Below are 16,927 nucleotides of genomic sequence, written 5' to 3'. Positions count from 1 at the left end.
CCGCCCGGGACTCCACTCAGTTCCAGGCCTCCGTGGTGGGTGTCTCACTGCATCCTGTCTCTGCTGGGTGCGTCGCCTCGCCTCTGGTTCTTGCTGTGGGCGTCGTTCCACTCCGGGTCTCCGTGGGTGACGTCTCTTCGCCTCCAGTCGTCGCCGGGGGCTTCGCTTCGTTCCTGGCCTTCATGGGTAGCGTCTCTCCGCCTCCAGTCCACGCCGAGGACTTTGCCCCGTTCCTGGTCTCCGGGTTGGGCTGCGCTCCATTCCAGGACCCCGCTGTGGCTGTTTTCCCGTTCCAGCTCTTCACAGGGGTGGACGCTCCGCCTCGAGTCCTTCCCGGCTTTCCCTGTTTCTGTGGCAGTTCCAGCCGGGCCCTCTTCGACCCTGGACAATTGGAGGGGCCCTCCTCCGAGTGCTCCGGCCCACTGGACTTTCTATGGGATGGGGGCATCCAGAGCAGCCCCTTTGGGGGGGGTGGTGTCAGGGATCACCCTGCCATGCCTCCTTTAGCGGCTGTCAAGCCGCTGTACTTCGGGGAAGCCCCCTGCCACACCCCCTTCAGTGGCTGTCATACTTCGGGGCTTCAGGGAATGCCCCGCTCCTTCTCTCGTGCACGCCCCGCCCGCAAGGCGCGTCTCTCCGTCGCACTAATCACATCCTAACCACATTCCTATCCGGAGCGCACCCCGGATTACCTCGATCCTCCCGGTACGGCTGCATTTGTGTTCTCTGTGTGGATTAAGTTCATGTGTTCCTGCCCAGCATCGCGATTTCCCAAGCACATCTGTGAATTACTCTTCCCGAGCGGATATATACTTTCGGTTTGTGACTCTCCGTATCCGGTGTGAGTGTTTTGTGTTGGCTTTGCCTTTTTGTGGAATTAAACTGGTATTTCGGCTTCCGCCTCCATATCTCCGCATGACAATGTGTTAGAAAAAAAACTATTGTTCCACTCTTTATATTTTGGCAGTAGTGTGACAAAAACTGTTTTGCTAAATGAGATTGCATAGCTTGCATGAAAGACTTTAGCTGAACTTGTCATTGTTTGGTCTTTAAAAAAGTATCTGTACTTTTACAAAATTCAGTTCCATTCAGAACAGGAGCTTACTAAAAATCACATATCATTGTCACATTGCTTTTGTATTAGATTATTTTGAAATAAATGCACAACCTTTTTTATATTATTTGCATAGTACAGTTTCAAAGCTTCATTCATTTGTGTAACATTAATTATACTATATTTCTGGTCAATTAAATTTTTTTTGTTGTTGCTGTTTTTAAATTATTTGTCAGCCTTGGTCTTCAATAGTTACAAACAAAACCAAATGCATTCTGATTGGGATACTGCTGAAATTATTTTGGAGGATTTATTCAAACTATTATTTTTAGCTATCTAAACAATTTTAGCTAAATGTTTCTGAATGCACATGGCCGCAGGAAGTGGGGGTGCTGGGGGTGCTGCAGCACCCCCTATTGGCGAGAGAAAGATTTTTTTTAAATGTAGGCCTATTAAAAATATTTTGCACAATTTATATATTCCTTATGAATATTTTAGGAAATGATAAAAATATTCCATTAGTTTTTTTATATAGAAAGCTTAAATTGTCTACTTTTAAACAAAACAATTAAAAACGAAAATAAACCGACTAGCATATGCTTATTATGTATTCCGTATTAAGTGTGCATTTCTCTCTATAGGCGCGTTTACTGCGAAGATGACGAGTGAGCATCGTCAACTTCATCTTTGCAGCAACAAAAAAAAAAACACTTTATTAATAAACAATTCAAATGTCTCCTTGCTATATTTGACAGATTCATAATCATTACTTTTGCCGGTTCTTTGTGACAGCTGTTATGTGTGTTATTGGCAGCGTCACCCTCTGGTTACAGCACCAGAACATGGAAATTTCATTTTAGAGAATGATCGCACAACAGACATTAGAACATTAGATATTCTATAATTAAATCAACTAATCGAATATTCAAAAATAGTGTCTCATCCCTGCATGGAATCTCTTTTTTCTTTTCCCATATCTTCACTCACGTCTCACCCATTTCCAAAGTGGATTAAACGTTTCTTCCTTTGTTCGCTTTTAGGTCGATTTTTTTCGTATTCTTTACTGTGGTAAAGTAGAAAAAACGCTGTACAGATAGCCTACATTTTTACTTGTAAGTCAAATTATTTTTAATAGCCTACAGTTTGTGCTTGTTATTAATTAGACATATGATAATTGGTAAGGCGCGTCAAGTTCATTTGTAAAGCGCGTTTCACACGCGCGGGTGATTTTAGTTTGGCTTTCTCTGGCAGCGCACAAACATAGCCTAAATGCCTTGCCCTTGTGGAAGATAAAATTAGCTCTTCATACCTTTTACAACAACATGAAGATATCAGAAAAAGAGATCGTGGTCTCTTTCCTGCTCGTGTTCCACATCCCTCTCAAAGCGTAGAGCGGTAGGCTATAACGCGTCTTTGTGTGGAAATATAAAACTGTTTTTTTTTTGTTTGTTTGTTTTTTAAAATGGATTCAACTTTATTATATTATGTAAGTTACCAGTATTTACTGATATTTATTTCAATGCTTTACAGGCTTTAGTGTGTTGTTTCTTTGTTTTGTTTTTTATTTATTTCAAAACAACCCCCCAACCACCGCAACACCGCCGGTATTTGGTCCAGTACCACCGCGGTGGTAAAAAAAATGCCAACAGCCCTATGTATTTATTTTTTAAATGTATTCTAAATAGGCCCATAGGCTCATAGGTTTTCTGTCCAAAAAAATAAATAAAAAAAATTCACAGCACCCTCTGTTCAAAATTACTTCCAGCGGCCCTGTAAATGCATATTGTAACATTTCTGAAATGGGTTCTGAAATGGATACAAAAACAAACTTGTAGGTGCAGGTGGTGAGCCAACGGGAAGGCGGCCCCACGCCATTTCGACGTCACGGACCTTGATATTTCCCTCGTAAGGGACCCCCGGAGCATAGAGGGTTAAGGGCCTTGCTCAAGGGCCCAAGAGTGGCAGCCTAATTGGTTAACATGATTATTTATATTTCATTAACTTTTTCAGATTCAAAGAAAACAACTTGAAAACTGTTCATTATTGTATGTATTGATTAAAAGTTTTTACAAATCAAATAAAATAATGCAGTGTCATGGAATTATTATTATTATTATTATATATAAGTTTGAATAAATAATATTTATTGCTATATTTTACAGTTTATTCACAGTTAAAATATAAGAATGGCTGGGTGAAGGCAGCACACTGGGATTAAAGCTGCAAAATGTACTGAATTGGATGTCGTGTTTTCAGGTGGTGAATCAAACTTTAAAATACTTAAATACCGGTGACATGACATTTTTCCTAGACAACTAGAGCAATAGTGTAATCTGAGTGCTTCGCTTTGTATTTTCAGCCAAAAAATGATAATGCATTTTTCAGTAGAAAATATAAAATATTCGGCGCATCCCTGAAAAGTAAGGTATTTAACTTTGAAATTTATTGACGTTAAAGTAAAATTATCTTTAAATGGAAATACTTCAGCAAAGAACAGATACATTAAACAGCTATTTGAGTACAGTAACAAATTACATTTACTTTTTTACTGTCCAGCACTGCTCCTTGGTGATTGAGAAACTGGTAGGAGGTAACAGGTAGGAGAACATGGATCCCGTCTCTGAGCAAACACACTCGCAGGGTGTTCTAGGTTCTCTTCTTTTGTGGTTCAAAGCACTATTTATTTGACTATACTTCACTATTTAAACTGTTTCCACAAATGCATGAAAATTTTACAACGTTACCAAATGAAAAAGCTTTTAAATGTGGACAAGAAGAAACAAACTTCACCTATATAGCAGTCATGTTCCAAAGAGCTCTCAGAAGGTGCTTTCTGAACAGCAATGACACAAATCAGCAGTCAAGTGCAACATCCCCCCAGTATTTAAATAAGAGCTACTTCTTCTTTGCATAATTCTCAGAAGTTTTCTTTTATTTTTCAGAAGTCTTGCTTAACTTGTTTACATATTCATATGATTTCCTCTTAAGTCCTAGTGAATTGCTTACCTCTTTCTTTTTCCCAATTTACATCATTTTCATACTTTTACATACTATAAAAATACAGTTCCATTCAGAACAGAAGCTTACCAAAAACCACATATTCTTTTATAAATAAAAGTTGGTACATCGCATTTGTATTAGACTATTTTAAAATAACAGCACACCCAATTTTATATTATTATTTACAAAGTAAATTTACAAAGCTTCATTTATTTGTGTAACAATAATTATACTATATTTCTTGTCAATTAAAATTTGCTGTTTTTTTTATTATTTGTCAGCATAATTTTTCACTAGTTACAAACAAAACCAAATGCATTCTAATTGGGATACTGTTTAAATTATTTTGAAAGATTTATTAAAACTATTTGTTATCAATTTCAACAATTTTAGCTAAATGTTTCTGAATGCATTTTTTTGACATTTCACAGTGGGGATCTGGAATGGATACAAAAACAAGCTTTGGGAAACTCAAAAAGGGTTCTTTATTTCTTATCCATACTTATTTCACACCCACACACTTTGTTTTACACACATCAATTGAACATACCTTACTGAGATTTAAATGATGTTGCACAAAAGATTTTGCTAAATAATTAAATATTGCAAATGCTAAAGTTTTCCAACAAGAGCAGATAACAGTAGCTTCATGTCGCTTAATGGAAAAAGCCTGGTCACCTTTTTCAACATGAAATCAACCGAAAAATTTATACAACTTTTTATCTATGAACATAAAATAAATGTAAAAATGTCCATACATGTATATTGTCACTGAAATAACTATGACGTTGCTATCAATATTTTTTCTGGAATGCTGAACACATTAAATACTTATTATATACTACTTATAAGCTATACTTAATATCATACTGATATTCATAAATTGTTAATCTCTTTCATTCATTCATTCATTCATTTATCTTCAGTAACCTCTTTATCATGGTCAGCGTTCTGGGGAACAATTGACACAATGCAGGGATACACTTTGGGTGTGTTTTCAGCAGACAAACCAACAACCAGTATGTATTAAGAGGTGAAAAACTGGAATACTTAGGTGACCTCTCAGTGATGTATCTGTTGTATTAACTAATAGATGAAGAAATGCTGCATTTTGATTAAATGTTTGCTAATTAATGGTCTCCATTAGTTTCATAACAGTGGAATTGGAATTGAAACCCCCTCATGACACTGACCAAGCATGCCAAAATTGCTTCCGTTTTTTACCTTAAGAAACTTCAGCACTCTCATTAAAGATGTGCAGTGGCTTATCACATAAGCAACAGTGGCCCATTGTCCAGGAAAGATCCGCTGCAATGTGACTCTCTGAACAATGTGAGTTAAAATTTTCCCAAAATATATGCATTCAGAATTCAATATTTTTGAATTTTGATGGGAATATGATGCTGCAGTGTCTAGTTTATTAAATGGATTGAATCATTAATCAACTGATGACTGCAAAGCAGCCATGAGCACATTGCGAGCATCTTTAGCGAGTTCATTAAGACAATGCATCAACATGTAGCGAATAGTTACAAATGACAGCGGCCCAGCTACCAGAGATCCCAGAAAAGGAATCAAACCAAGCCAGTATTCTGCTGCTGTTTCTAAAGTAAAAAGACTTGCATTTGGCAGCAACTTAATAACCAGATCTTTGGTTATTTCTTTATTTAGAGGAGATTTCAACACAGATTTTAGCTCATCAACTGACTTCCCTGAGTGCTCAGACAGTTTCTGTAAAGAGTCTGGGTCCAAACCGAAGGCATTATAATATCTCTTTAGCTCTGTCACCAATATGGTCACATCTACACTGATTGATGCAGCTGCATTTAAGAATGGTATTGGCACAGCTGCAACTTAGGCAGAGAGCAGAGCCAACTTCCAGATGTTTTTTTGCAGTGCCTTCTTTTTCCCTTTTATTGATCTCTAGAGTGATGTTTGGAAGTGCCAGAATCAGTACATCTCTCTTGTACTGGGGAAGTTCTCTCTCCATGGTCTCCTCAAGGTGGCTGAAATCATACAGACTCAGTTCAAAGCAAGAGATCAGGAAGACACTAGGAGACTGTAGACCAATCTTTTCTAGACCTAGAATAAAAAGGGATTTAAAACATTTCAAAATGATCATTCAGCAATACACTGATCTAAAACAGTCAATAATGAATTATCATCATTGTCACCTTAATGTTACTTCCCTAATTTAAATGTATTTATAAAATATACATGTAATGGTATTAAATGAGTTAAAAGTTGACATGGATGAGTTAATGTAATGTTTAATATTAAAAGTAAACATTTAATGCAGTTGTTTCGGATTAAATCCAGTGTCTGTTGTTCATTAAAATTCCTCTTTCTTTTCTCAGCTTCAATGTTGCTGTCGATCTTTGAGCGAATGAAATAAAACTTCTTTTTCAATCTATTTATTTCTACTGCCAGATTCACATGGGATTCTTTAAAACGCTCTGATGCGATGATAATGAAAAAATCATATTGGTCAAAATTATTCTGTTTGAAATATTCATCAGCTTTGAATTTGGTGGTTCCAATGCCAGGAAGATCCCACAATTTGACATTTGGGAATTTGGGATAAGGGTAAGCATCAGGATTTGTAGTTGTTTCAACAACACCAGTTGCTCCAGACGGGGGGCGGGGGGGTCAAGTCAAGTCAAGAAGCTTTTATTATCATGTCAATCTTATATAGCTGACGCAGTACACACTGAAATCAAACAACGTTTCTCCAGGAAACTGGTGCAATATACTGTAAACAATATAGAGCTACATAAGATAACATAGAGCTACATAGCATAACACAGAGCTAAGGACTAAAAATCTAATTGTCCATAAAGTTCATTGCGTGCAACCTAGTGCAAACAGTGCAAGCAGTGCAAGACAAAAGACAGTGCAAACAGACAATACAAACAGAACTGTGCAGGGCAGATACACAAAATACACAAAGTAGTTATAATTATGTTATACAGTACAATGTGCAAAAACTTTAAACAAACAGGGCACTTGTAAGCATATACATTTCTGTATATTAGCAGCTGGTGACAGAAATGTATGTACACAAGCAGCAATTGTGCAGACTCAGGCATTTTCCATCATCGTACCCCAACCTTTTACTTATGGTCTACTAAGACTGATCCTACACCTAATATTATTATTATATTTTAAATCATTATATTATACTGAGTCCTTGCCTGTAATTTTTTATACTACTGTCAATAATGGTAAGCAGTGTTGGGCAGTAACGCGTTACTAGTAACTAATACTGTAACGCGTTACTTTTAAAAATAAAGCAACTCCGTTACCGTTACCGTATAGTGCGTTACCCGTTACTTTTTTAAATGAATGAATTTGGGCTGAAGTGTAGACTACAGTCTAACCTGTTTACAGCAGGACGCATTGTAGGATTGGTGGATGAACCACTGTAAACACGAAGAAGACGCGCTGTGGGCGTGTCTCTGTTTATTCAGGTCTGTGCGGCAGAGCAAGACGAGTTTTTCAAAGTGGAAATAGGCTCATTATTTCACTTTAGTTGAGTATAAAGACAACACTTTTTAGTCAAATGTAAGCTGTGTCTTTCTGGTTCGAAGCTCGTATCTACTGCGATAGCAACACCTCCAGAAACGTCATGCCTCGACGGAGCTGGAAGCTAGAAGCTAACCCGGTGTTCTGTTTTACATTGTTGATAGTTTTCATACTTCAGCTGTGAAAGGAACATTTTTAAGAGCTCAACACAACACCAGAAGCCACTTTAATTTTTGATTGTGAAAATATTATTCAGCTTGTTATGTTATACATTTAAGAAATTCTGTGATATATTCAGTTTGTGCTGCTCTGACTTTAATAAAATAGTGTTTAAAAATTCCTTTGTGTTTAAGTCAGTTTTGAGTTTGTAGACCATAACACATAAAAGGGCATTAATGGGAACATTAAAGAACGTTCTTTAAAAAAGTAACTAAAAAGTTACTTTTAACAGTAACGCATTACTTTTTGGTGTAAGTAATCAACAAAGTAACGGAGTTACTTTTTGAATGAAGTAACGAGTAACTGTAACTAGTTACTATTTTTAAGTAACTAGCACAACACTGATGGTAAGACTTTTTTACATATTGATAAATATTGTTCAAAGTAAAAATTTCAACAAGCGCCAAATAAATAACCAAAACAAAAATGCATTACATTAGGAATTATTGTAGGTAGCTAACACTAGGCTAACAAGAAATACAAGGAGTGGCACCTGCTCACTAATTTAGCATGTTTAGACATTCAGCAGCACCTAGGTGATGAAATGTAGGCGTACACAAAACTTTACCTTTTATAAAGGCAAGAGGGAGAACATAGGAAAAGCCAGAAAGCCCTGAATGTCTGGACAGGCTTGCAATGAGCAAAGATTGGGCTAACACAGGCTCTTCAGGGTTCTACTTATAAACCAAAGTCTTTGCCATGTTTGTTTGGGTTCATGTCTTCTCATTTCATGAATTTTTGTCAACCACTTAATGATAATGGGTAGAAGGCTCCAACTATAGAAGGACAGCATCATGGGTGGGCAATGTCACAAGTTTTTCTTTTTTTTTTCTTTCGGGCCAGTATTATTTAAACTCATTGTTATTAACATTAAATAGACTACAAATAATTTGATTTTCTTTTAATTAATATAATATACACTGCCCCTCCAAAAAAAGGTCACACACTAATATTTCGTTGGAACGCCTTTAACTTTTCATGCAATCACCCTGGCATTGTTTCGATAAACTTCTGCAATGTCACAACATTTATTCCCATCCAGAGTTGCAGTAATTTTTCCCAAAGTTTCTCAATGTGGTTAAAGTCTGGACTCTGTTATGGCTAGTCCATGTGTGAGAATGATATCTTATGCTTTCTGAGCCACTTTTTCAAAATTGGAGCCAGAGGAATCCTGGCATTGTCATCCTGGAATATGCCCCTGCCATCAGGGAAGAAAAAAATCCATTGATGGAACAAACTGGTCATTCAGTATATTCAGGTAGTCAGCTGACCTCATTCTTTGGGCACATAACGTTGCTGAACCGAGAACTGACCAGCTGCAGCAACCCCAGATCATAGCACTTTCCCTACAGGCTTGTACAGTAGGCACTAGGCATGATGGATACATCAGTTTTATCTAATGTATTTAGAGTCCAATCTTTATGCTCCCTAGCAAATTGAAGACTTTTTTTCTGATTAGCCTTACTGATAAGGGATTTAGTCCCAATCCCTTCAGTTCTCTTCTGATTATCTGTATGGAAATGCTTTTACTTTCACTGTTAAATATAGCCGATAGTTCTACTGTTGTTTTCTTAAGACATAACATTAATTTTCTTAAGCAAACAAACATTTAACAATATATGTCACACAAAGCATATTCAAACTGTCACGTGATGTCTCTACATTCCTTCCCCTTTTAATTTTTGTGACCTGTTCTGAAAACAATTTCTCAGGAATTGCAGATGTATGACACATTAATCCCAATATATATAAATGCACAAATATGACAAAATGCTGACTTGTCTGTACAATGGAAAAAAAAACACAGTGAAAGAAGAAACTATTTGTTATTTAAAGCAAATATTAAACTGATTTGTTAAAAAAAATTCCAGGTAGGATTGATATTTATGTGAGAACTGATGCTCTCGGTACAACACCAGTATCTAAAGTTTTTATACTTCAGGACTGATCTGCCAGTCTCTAGACAGCATTTACAGCCATGTGAAAAACAATGTGAATATGAAGAATGTGAAAAAAAAAACACCTGCTGCAAATTCTATGGTTTTATTTATTGGTACATAATAAAAATCATCTAGTCCTATAGACCAGGCCTTAGAATTAAGTAAAAACAACCTCAGATGGACAACACATGACAAATTACACTGTCATAATTTATTTTACCAAAAGTTTACCAAAATGGGAAAGCCATGTGTGCAAAAATATGTACACCTTATGAATTAATAACTTGTAGAACTACCTTTAGCAGCAGTAACTTGAAGAAATCATGTTCTGTATGACTCTTACATCACTGTGGAGAAATTTTCACTTACTGTTCTCTACAACATTGCTACAGTTCTTTGAGGGTTGTGGGCATTTGTTTATGCATAGCTCTTTTAAGTTCCTACTACAGCAATTGTAATTGTGTTGGGTTAATAACGCCATAGAATTCAAAAAGGGTGTACTTCCCTTTTTAAATAATTGTAAGAGCTAGAAACAGCAGAGCAAAACACAAGAGAATATCTTATATTTAAAACGTGTGTTTAATTAAAAAAGAATGTAACCTACCTTTACACAGGAGAATAAATATCTCATATACCTGTACTTGAGAAGGGCTGATATGCAATGGAAAATGTGCTGTTGCTCATAGATAACAATGTTAACTAACTCCACCCAGTGTTTGAAGGTAACATTCACGGAAGTATTTTATGAGTTGGGCATGGCCAAAGTGAGGAACAGCTCCAGGAGGTGCCTAACATCCTCTGGGCCAATAGCAAACAAGATGTAGGCCTGTGCCAACCTATGCATGTTATACCTAAATCAGACTTTAGGCCTTGCAGATTGCAATATCCACTAAAACAATAGCTCACTGGAAAGATCTACAGGCCTACAGTGCACTTAGTTGGACCCCTGAGGCAGAAGGGGCCTTTAAAAAGTTGAAAAGGGCTCTTTAAAACACACCTACATTGGGCATTCCAGGTCCTAATAAACCATTCATGCAAACAGTAGATGAAAAACACGGATGCATGACATCTGTTCTGCTGCAAGACCATGGTGGCAAAAATAAGACCAGTAGCATAATCTTTAACCAAACTTGATCCAGTGGCAGCAGCACTTCCAATGTGCTTCAGGGCTGTGGAAACTGCTGAGAAGGCCTGTGAATGCCATAAGAGACATAGTGGGATATAGTATCTTAACCCTTTTGGTCCCACATGCAGTTTCACAGCTTCTCCTAGAACAAAAAACAGCACACATAACAGCAGCATGTTGGCTGCTATATCACACTATTCTCCTCAAAATGCCAAATATTACTGTGAAAAGACGCACTGCCCTTAACCCAGCTTCTTTTCTTCCCACAGAGGACGATGGAGAACCACACAATTGTGTTGACCTTGTCAATAAATTTGCTCCCCTAGGCCAAATCTCCAAGAAACAACTCTTCTGAATAATTAGAGGGATACCCTATCATCTGTGTGGTTTAAAAAGATATGTAGCAACATTACATTTTAGGTGCAGACGTGAACGGCAGAGACCCAATGGCTATTACCCTAAAACTGACACTTCCATCGCAATCTCATTGAACGTTTCTTAAACTCCTACACCAGGGAAAGACTACAATCCTAAACTGGATAATGACATCGATGCTGAAGACAGTTTAATCTGCACAATTATTTTAGCTTGCGGATTTTAGATTTCGACTTTACTCGCATATGTGTCAGGGAATTCTATTTCCTACAAAAACAGCTGTTTGTTATTCTTTGCTTAAGCTTGGAGAAAACCCATCTTAACGAAGGCAGTGTTTAAAATCAGCAGAAGTAACACAAACAGAAGGTCTGATATGAGTTGTAGCTTTCTTGTAATCATTGATTAAATGATTAAAAGATTTCTCTCCAAAAGGACAAAAAGGAGAGACATGTAATTGAAAATTTTAGGACATGTGAAACATGCTTGTATACACGTACAACTCAATTTCAACAAGGACAGATTAGAGCGCAACACACCTACATGCATGTACAGAAAACCACACTGCCAGATGGAACAAGATTTTTAAGGAACACCTTAAGGAACTGAAAAATTGCTCAAACTAATGGCTGCTAGACAAGACAGGATATATACTCCTTAGAGAGAGCACCCAATGAGGGCTCTCTCTCCTGACAGCGTTTTTAAATGCTACTGTACATGAGACGATTTTGTTGTTATCCTGACTTCTTCTTATTATTTGACAGAGAGAGTAGAGAGATTTTCATGACAGGTGTTTTTAGAGACAAGAAAGGAGATGTTTTCTGTTTGTAAACTCAAACCAAAACACCATTACATTGTCCACTATCCTGCTTTGATACACAAGTTTGGCCCACTAATAAGATTGTGGACAATGAGATTTGAAAGTAAGCGTTCCTATTTTAAAAGATGTGTGAGAAGACCAGCGAAAACAACTGTGGTAGATGACAGGACATCTTTCCCAGGTGAGGAAAAAACAAAAACATTTACAACTGGCCACATTACAAAAACCCTCCAGGGCTTAGGTGTGTCTGTGTCTGTCACAATCTACAATCAGAATGAATACTTTGGTTTACTACCAGATGCAAATGGAAATATTAAAAATTGGAAGTGCTAGAATAGGTTAAATATATCTAAAAACAAAACACAATGAATGTGGTCAATCATTAGGCAAGCAAAATATATATTTTTTGTGTGTATTATTTCTATTGCCAGATTCTTTGAAATGATCTGATGCTATGTTGATGAACAAATCATAATTTCCCAAACAACCTGTTTAAGATATTTATCTGCTTAGAATTTTGGTATAGGATTAAATCTCACATTTTGACAATCAGGAAAGGGTAAAAGTGATCGGCTCTCTACTGGTCTTTACAACATCTGCAGAGCCTTCACATATTTGTACCAAACCGTTTCGAGTTTTTCAGTATTTATTTATAAATGAATTAATTCCTTCTATCCTTCATTCATTCATCCTCTGCCTATATATGTGGATTTGGCAGTGGATGAATGAATGAATTGATTTATAAATAAATAAATTGAATGATTAAATAACGATCTTGTGTTTTTTAAATGCAGACATTTGTTAAAGTTTGCTGAAATAAGTAGAGGAGTTAAGTAGAATAAATATTTAAAAAAAATTTAACAATATACGTAAAAAAACACAATTATATACACATCTGTATAATCCAAAATGGGGTCTAACTAATGTAAACTATTTAATTAATTTTTTTTATTTATTTTATGTTATTTAATCAATTTCATTTTGCCTGGTTAAGTAATTACGAAATTTTATCAATAAAAAAAGTGTGCAAAAGTCTTCGTTTACAAATGTTACTAATAATAATAAATAATAAAAAAAATAAATGTCCTTAATAAAAAAAATGCCAAGCAATTTGAGGTTTTTGCCTTTTCTCTATAACTGTACTAAAACTGAACCGAACCATAAATTAAAAATAAATTTTTTTTTTTTTTTTTTAAGTGAGAAGCCAAAATGCACTAATTCTAGTTTCTTTTGTATAACCCTGAATTTGTATCATGATAATGCATAAATTCCAGATTGATATAGGACCCAAGTTTATGTGCATACCTGTTGATCACACTTTCTGCTTCACTTTTGGAAGCATACAATTTTATATTATGTTGCAGATTCTCTTCAGTGGATCTTGGGGTACAGAACCTGTACCTGTATCAAATGTGTGTCCCGCACAGAGCCCTGACCTCAACCCCACTAAACACCTTTTAAAAAAATTGGAATGTCCTGACCTCATAAAACCTCAGTGCTCAACCTCAGCAATGATTTGTGGCGTAATGGACAGAAATCCTCAAAGCAATGCTGCAAAATCTAGTGAAAAGTCTTCAAAGAAGATTTGAGGTTGGTGCAACAGAAAAGATGTATTGTAGTAGTTTTATTCTAAAAATGGACAGTACAGTTTTTGCATTTCATTAAGATATAAAATATATTTTATTTTCAGAAAGTGTAGAAAGAAGAAACTTTAATGGACTCATTTAGAACGAAAATTATGTTCTTATATAAAACATTCCATGTTATTTAGGTGAACCACAGAGGGATTTTTGTATCACTCTTTGTCCATCTTCACTCAGATCATTCAAGGCAGATTTGAACAGGAAGTAGGAGGCTACAAACGAAATCCCACCCGCAATGACAGAGCCAAGAATTGGAACCCTGCTCTCCAGCTCTTTAGCCAAGAGTTGATGTCCTGAGGCTACCTGATGTAGCAAGTCTTGCACTGCATGTGCTGACAGCTCTCTGCCAACTGTGGAGGTTATCTCACTCTGAAGCTTCTGTAGAAAGACATAGTGTGGGAAATTGTAAGAAATTTAAATTATTAGTGAAATATGGACATGTAAATAGATATTCAAAGTAACACTTGTTATTTAGGTTTATTTAGCTTGCTTATTTATTTAGAACAACTTACAATTAAGATGAAACTAAAATAAAATCTAACAGTGGAACCTTGTAAAAATAAAAATGTGGCAGAATTTCCTCTAAATGTGATGCAGTAGCCAATACCCCAAACCACTTCTTTCTCATACAGTAACCCACTGCATTTTGTTGCTTGTAATAATTATCTTTCAAAAACTAAAAGTGAAATAAATAAAAATATAATTCAAACTACTGTACCTCAAATGATATGCCTGTTATATTCGCTAATCGATGAAGAGAATTTGCATCTAGGCAGAATGCTTGCTGATAATATTTTAAAGTCTGTTTGCCTTAACTTTTTTCAAAACTATTAGGTAAAATGACTTGAACTTGAATAGAGTAATAGACAGGGACACTCTAAATAAGAATTATTTAAAAGAATGAGCAAACCTATAAAGGAAAATGTTGAATTAATCTTTGAATATAGAACATGGTTAAAAATCCACTTACGTTTCGAGTGATTTTGCCTTTACGTTTCTCAAAAACTCCACAGTAAAATGAGTTGAAATTGTATAGAGTAATAGACAGGGACACCCTTAATAAGAATAATTTAAAAGATTGAGCAAACCTATAAAGGAAAATGTTTTATGAGTGTTTAAATGTGGAACATTATTGAAAATGCACCTGAGGTTTAGAGTGATTTTGCCTTCACTTTTCTCAAAAACTCCACAGTAAAATGAGTTTAAATGTAATAGACTAATATACAGAGACACTGTAAATATTAATAATTTAAAAGATTGAGCAAAATGTAGCGTCTTTACATCTATTTTGACCGCGCCCACCACTCATACCATAAGTGCACGATTAGACTCGCAACCGAAAAAAAAGTGCGGCTGGCTTAACCGTGTATTTTCAAGATGCTTAACCGCAGTGAATCGACCAGATGCGCTCTTCAGATAGAAAAGCCTGATACAGGTCTGAGTTCAGCCTGAGACCCAGGTAGATTATGTCCTGCGTGGGCACCAAGCAGCTTTTCGTCTCGTTTATTCTGAAGCCTAAGCAAGCACACTCGTATCCTCCTCGACGACTAGAGCATTAGTGTAATCTGAGCATTTTGTTCCGTAAATTGTTCTGAAAGTTAAATTCTTTAAATTCTTACATTTACTTCCTTACTGTCCAGCACTGCTCCTTGGTCAATGAGGAAAAAGGTAGGAAGTAACAGGTAGGAGAACATGGATCCCGTCTCTGAGCAAACACACTCGCAGGGTGTTCTAGGTTCTCTTCTTTTGTGGTTCAAAGCACTATTTATTTGACTATACTTCACTATTTAAACTGTTTCCACAAATACATAAAAATTTTATAACGTTACCAAACGAAAAAGCTTTTAAATGTGGACGAGAAGAAACAAACTTCACCTATATAGCAGTCATGTTCCAAAGAGCTCTCAGAAGGTGCTTTCTGAACAGCAATGACACAAATCAGCAGTCAAGTGCAACATCCCCCCAGTATTTAAATAAGAGCTACTTCTTTGCATATTTCTCAGACTTTTCCCCTTATTTCTTAGAAGTCTTGCTTAACTTGTTTACATATTCATATGATTTTATCTTAAGTAACAGCACACCACATTTTTATATTATTATTTGCATAGTACATATACAAAGCTTCATTTATTTGTGTAACATTAATTATACTATATTTCTTATCAATTTAAATTTTTTGCTGTTTTTTTTATTATTATTTGTCAGCATCATTCTTCACTAGATACAAACAAAACCAAATGCATTCTAATTGGGATACTGCTCAAATTATTTTGGAAGATTTATTCAAACTATTTGTTATCGATTTCAACAATTTTAGCTAAATGTTTCTGAATGCATTTTTTCACAGTGGGGATCTGAAATGGATACAAAAACAGGCTTTGGGAAACTTAAAAAGGGTTCTTTATTTCTTATTCATACTTATTTCACACCCAAACACACTTTGTTACACACACACACACACACACACACACACACACACACACACACACACACACACACACACACACACACACACACACTTCAATTAAACATACCTTACTGAGTTTGAAATGATGTTGCACCAAAGATTTTGCTGAATAATAAAATATTGCAAATGCTAAAGTGTTCCAACAAGAGCAGATAACAGTAGCTTCATGTTGCTTATTGGGAAAAGCCTGGTCACCTTGTTCAGCATGAAATCAAATATATACAACTTTTTATCTATGAACATAAAATAAATGTAAACATGTCCATACATGTATATTGCCACTAAAATAACTGCAACATTGCTATTAATATTTTTTTTGGAATGCTGAACACATTAAATACTTGTTATATACTACTTATAAGCTATACTTTATATCATACTGATATTCATAAATTGTTAATCTCTTTTAATCATTCATTCATCTTCAGTAACCTCTTTCTCATGGTCAGTGTTCTAGGGAACAATTGACATAATGCAGGGATACACTTTGGGTGTGTTTTCAGCAGACAAACCAACAACCAGTATGTATTGGGAGGTGATGAACTGGAAAACATAGGTGACCTCTCAGTGATGTATCTGTTATATTAACTAATAGATGAAGAAATGCTGCATTTAGATTAAATGTTTGCTAATGAATGGTCTCCATTAGTTTAAGAATAGGGAATTGTAATTAAAACGCTCATAAGAGTTGTGCTGTGGTTTATCACATAAAGCAACAGTGGCCCATTGTCCAGGAAAGATGCAATGTGACTCTCTAAACA

At 35.9% G+C, this 16,927-nt stretch overlaps 1 protein-coding gene across 1 annotated transcript; it reads right to left on the bottom strand.

Annotated features, from left to right (window-relative positions):
* Window positions 1–5,448: 5,448 nt before the first annotated feature.
* On the bottom strand, window positions 5,449–6,691 carry LOC310724768 (interferon-inducible GTPase 5-like; the record flags this gene model as incomplete). The annotated part of the gene is given in 4 exon segments (XM_083539042.1): window positions 5,449–5,908; window positions 5,912–5,962; window positions 5,964–6,136; window positions 6,343–6,691. Coding segments are annotated over 4 exon segments (990 nt in total), but the record flags the coding sequence as incomplete, so codon positions are not given.
* Between the last annotated feature and the right edge of the window lie 10,236 nt (window positions 6,692–16,927).

This window comes from Silurus aristotelis (genome assembly GCF_946808225.1).
Source record: "Silurus aristotelis genome assembly, chromosome: 4".
NCBI classification, from domain to species: Eukaryota; Metazoa; Chordata; class Actinopteri; order Siluriformes; family Siluridae; genus Silurus; species Silurus aristotelis.
This window is presented reverse-complemented; position numbering and strand designations above follow the sequence as displayed.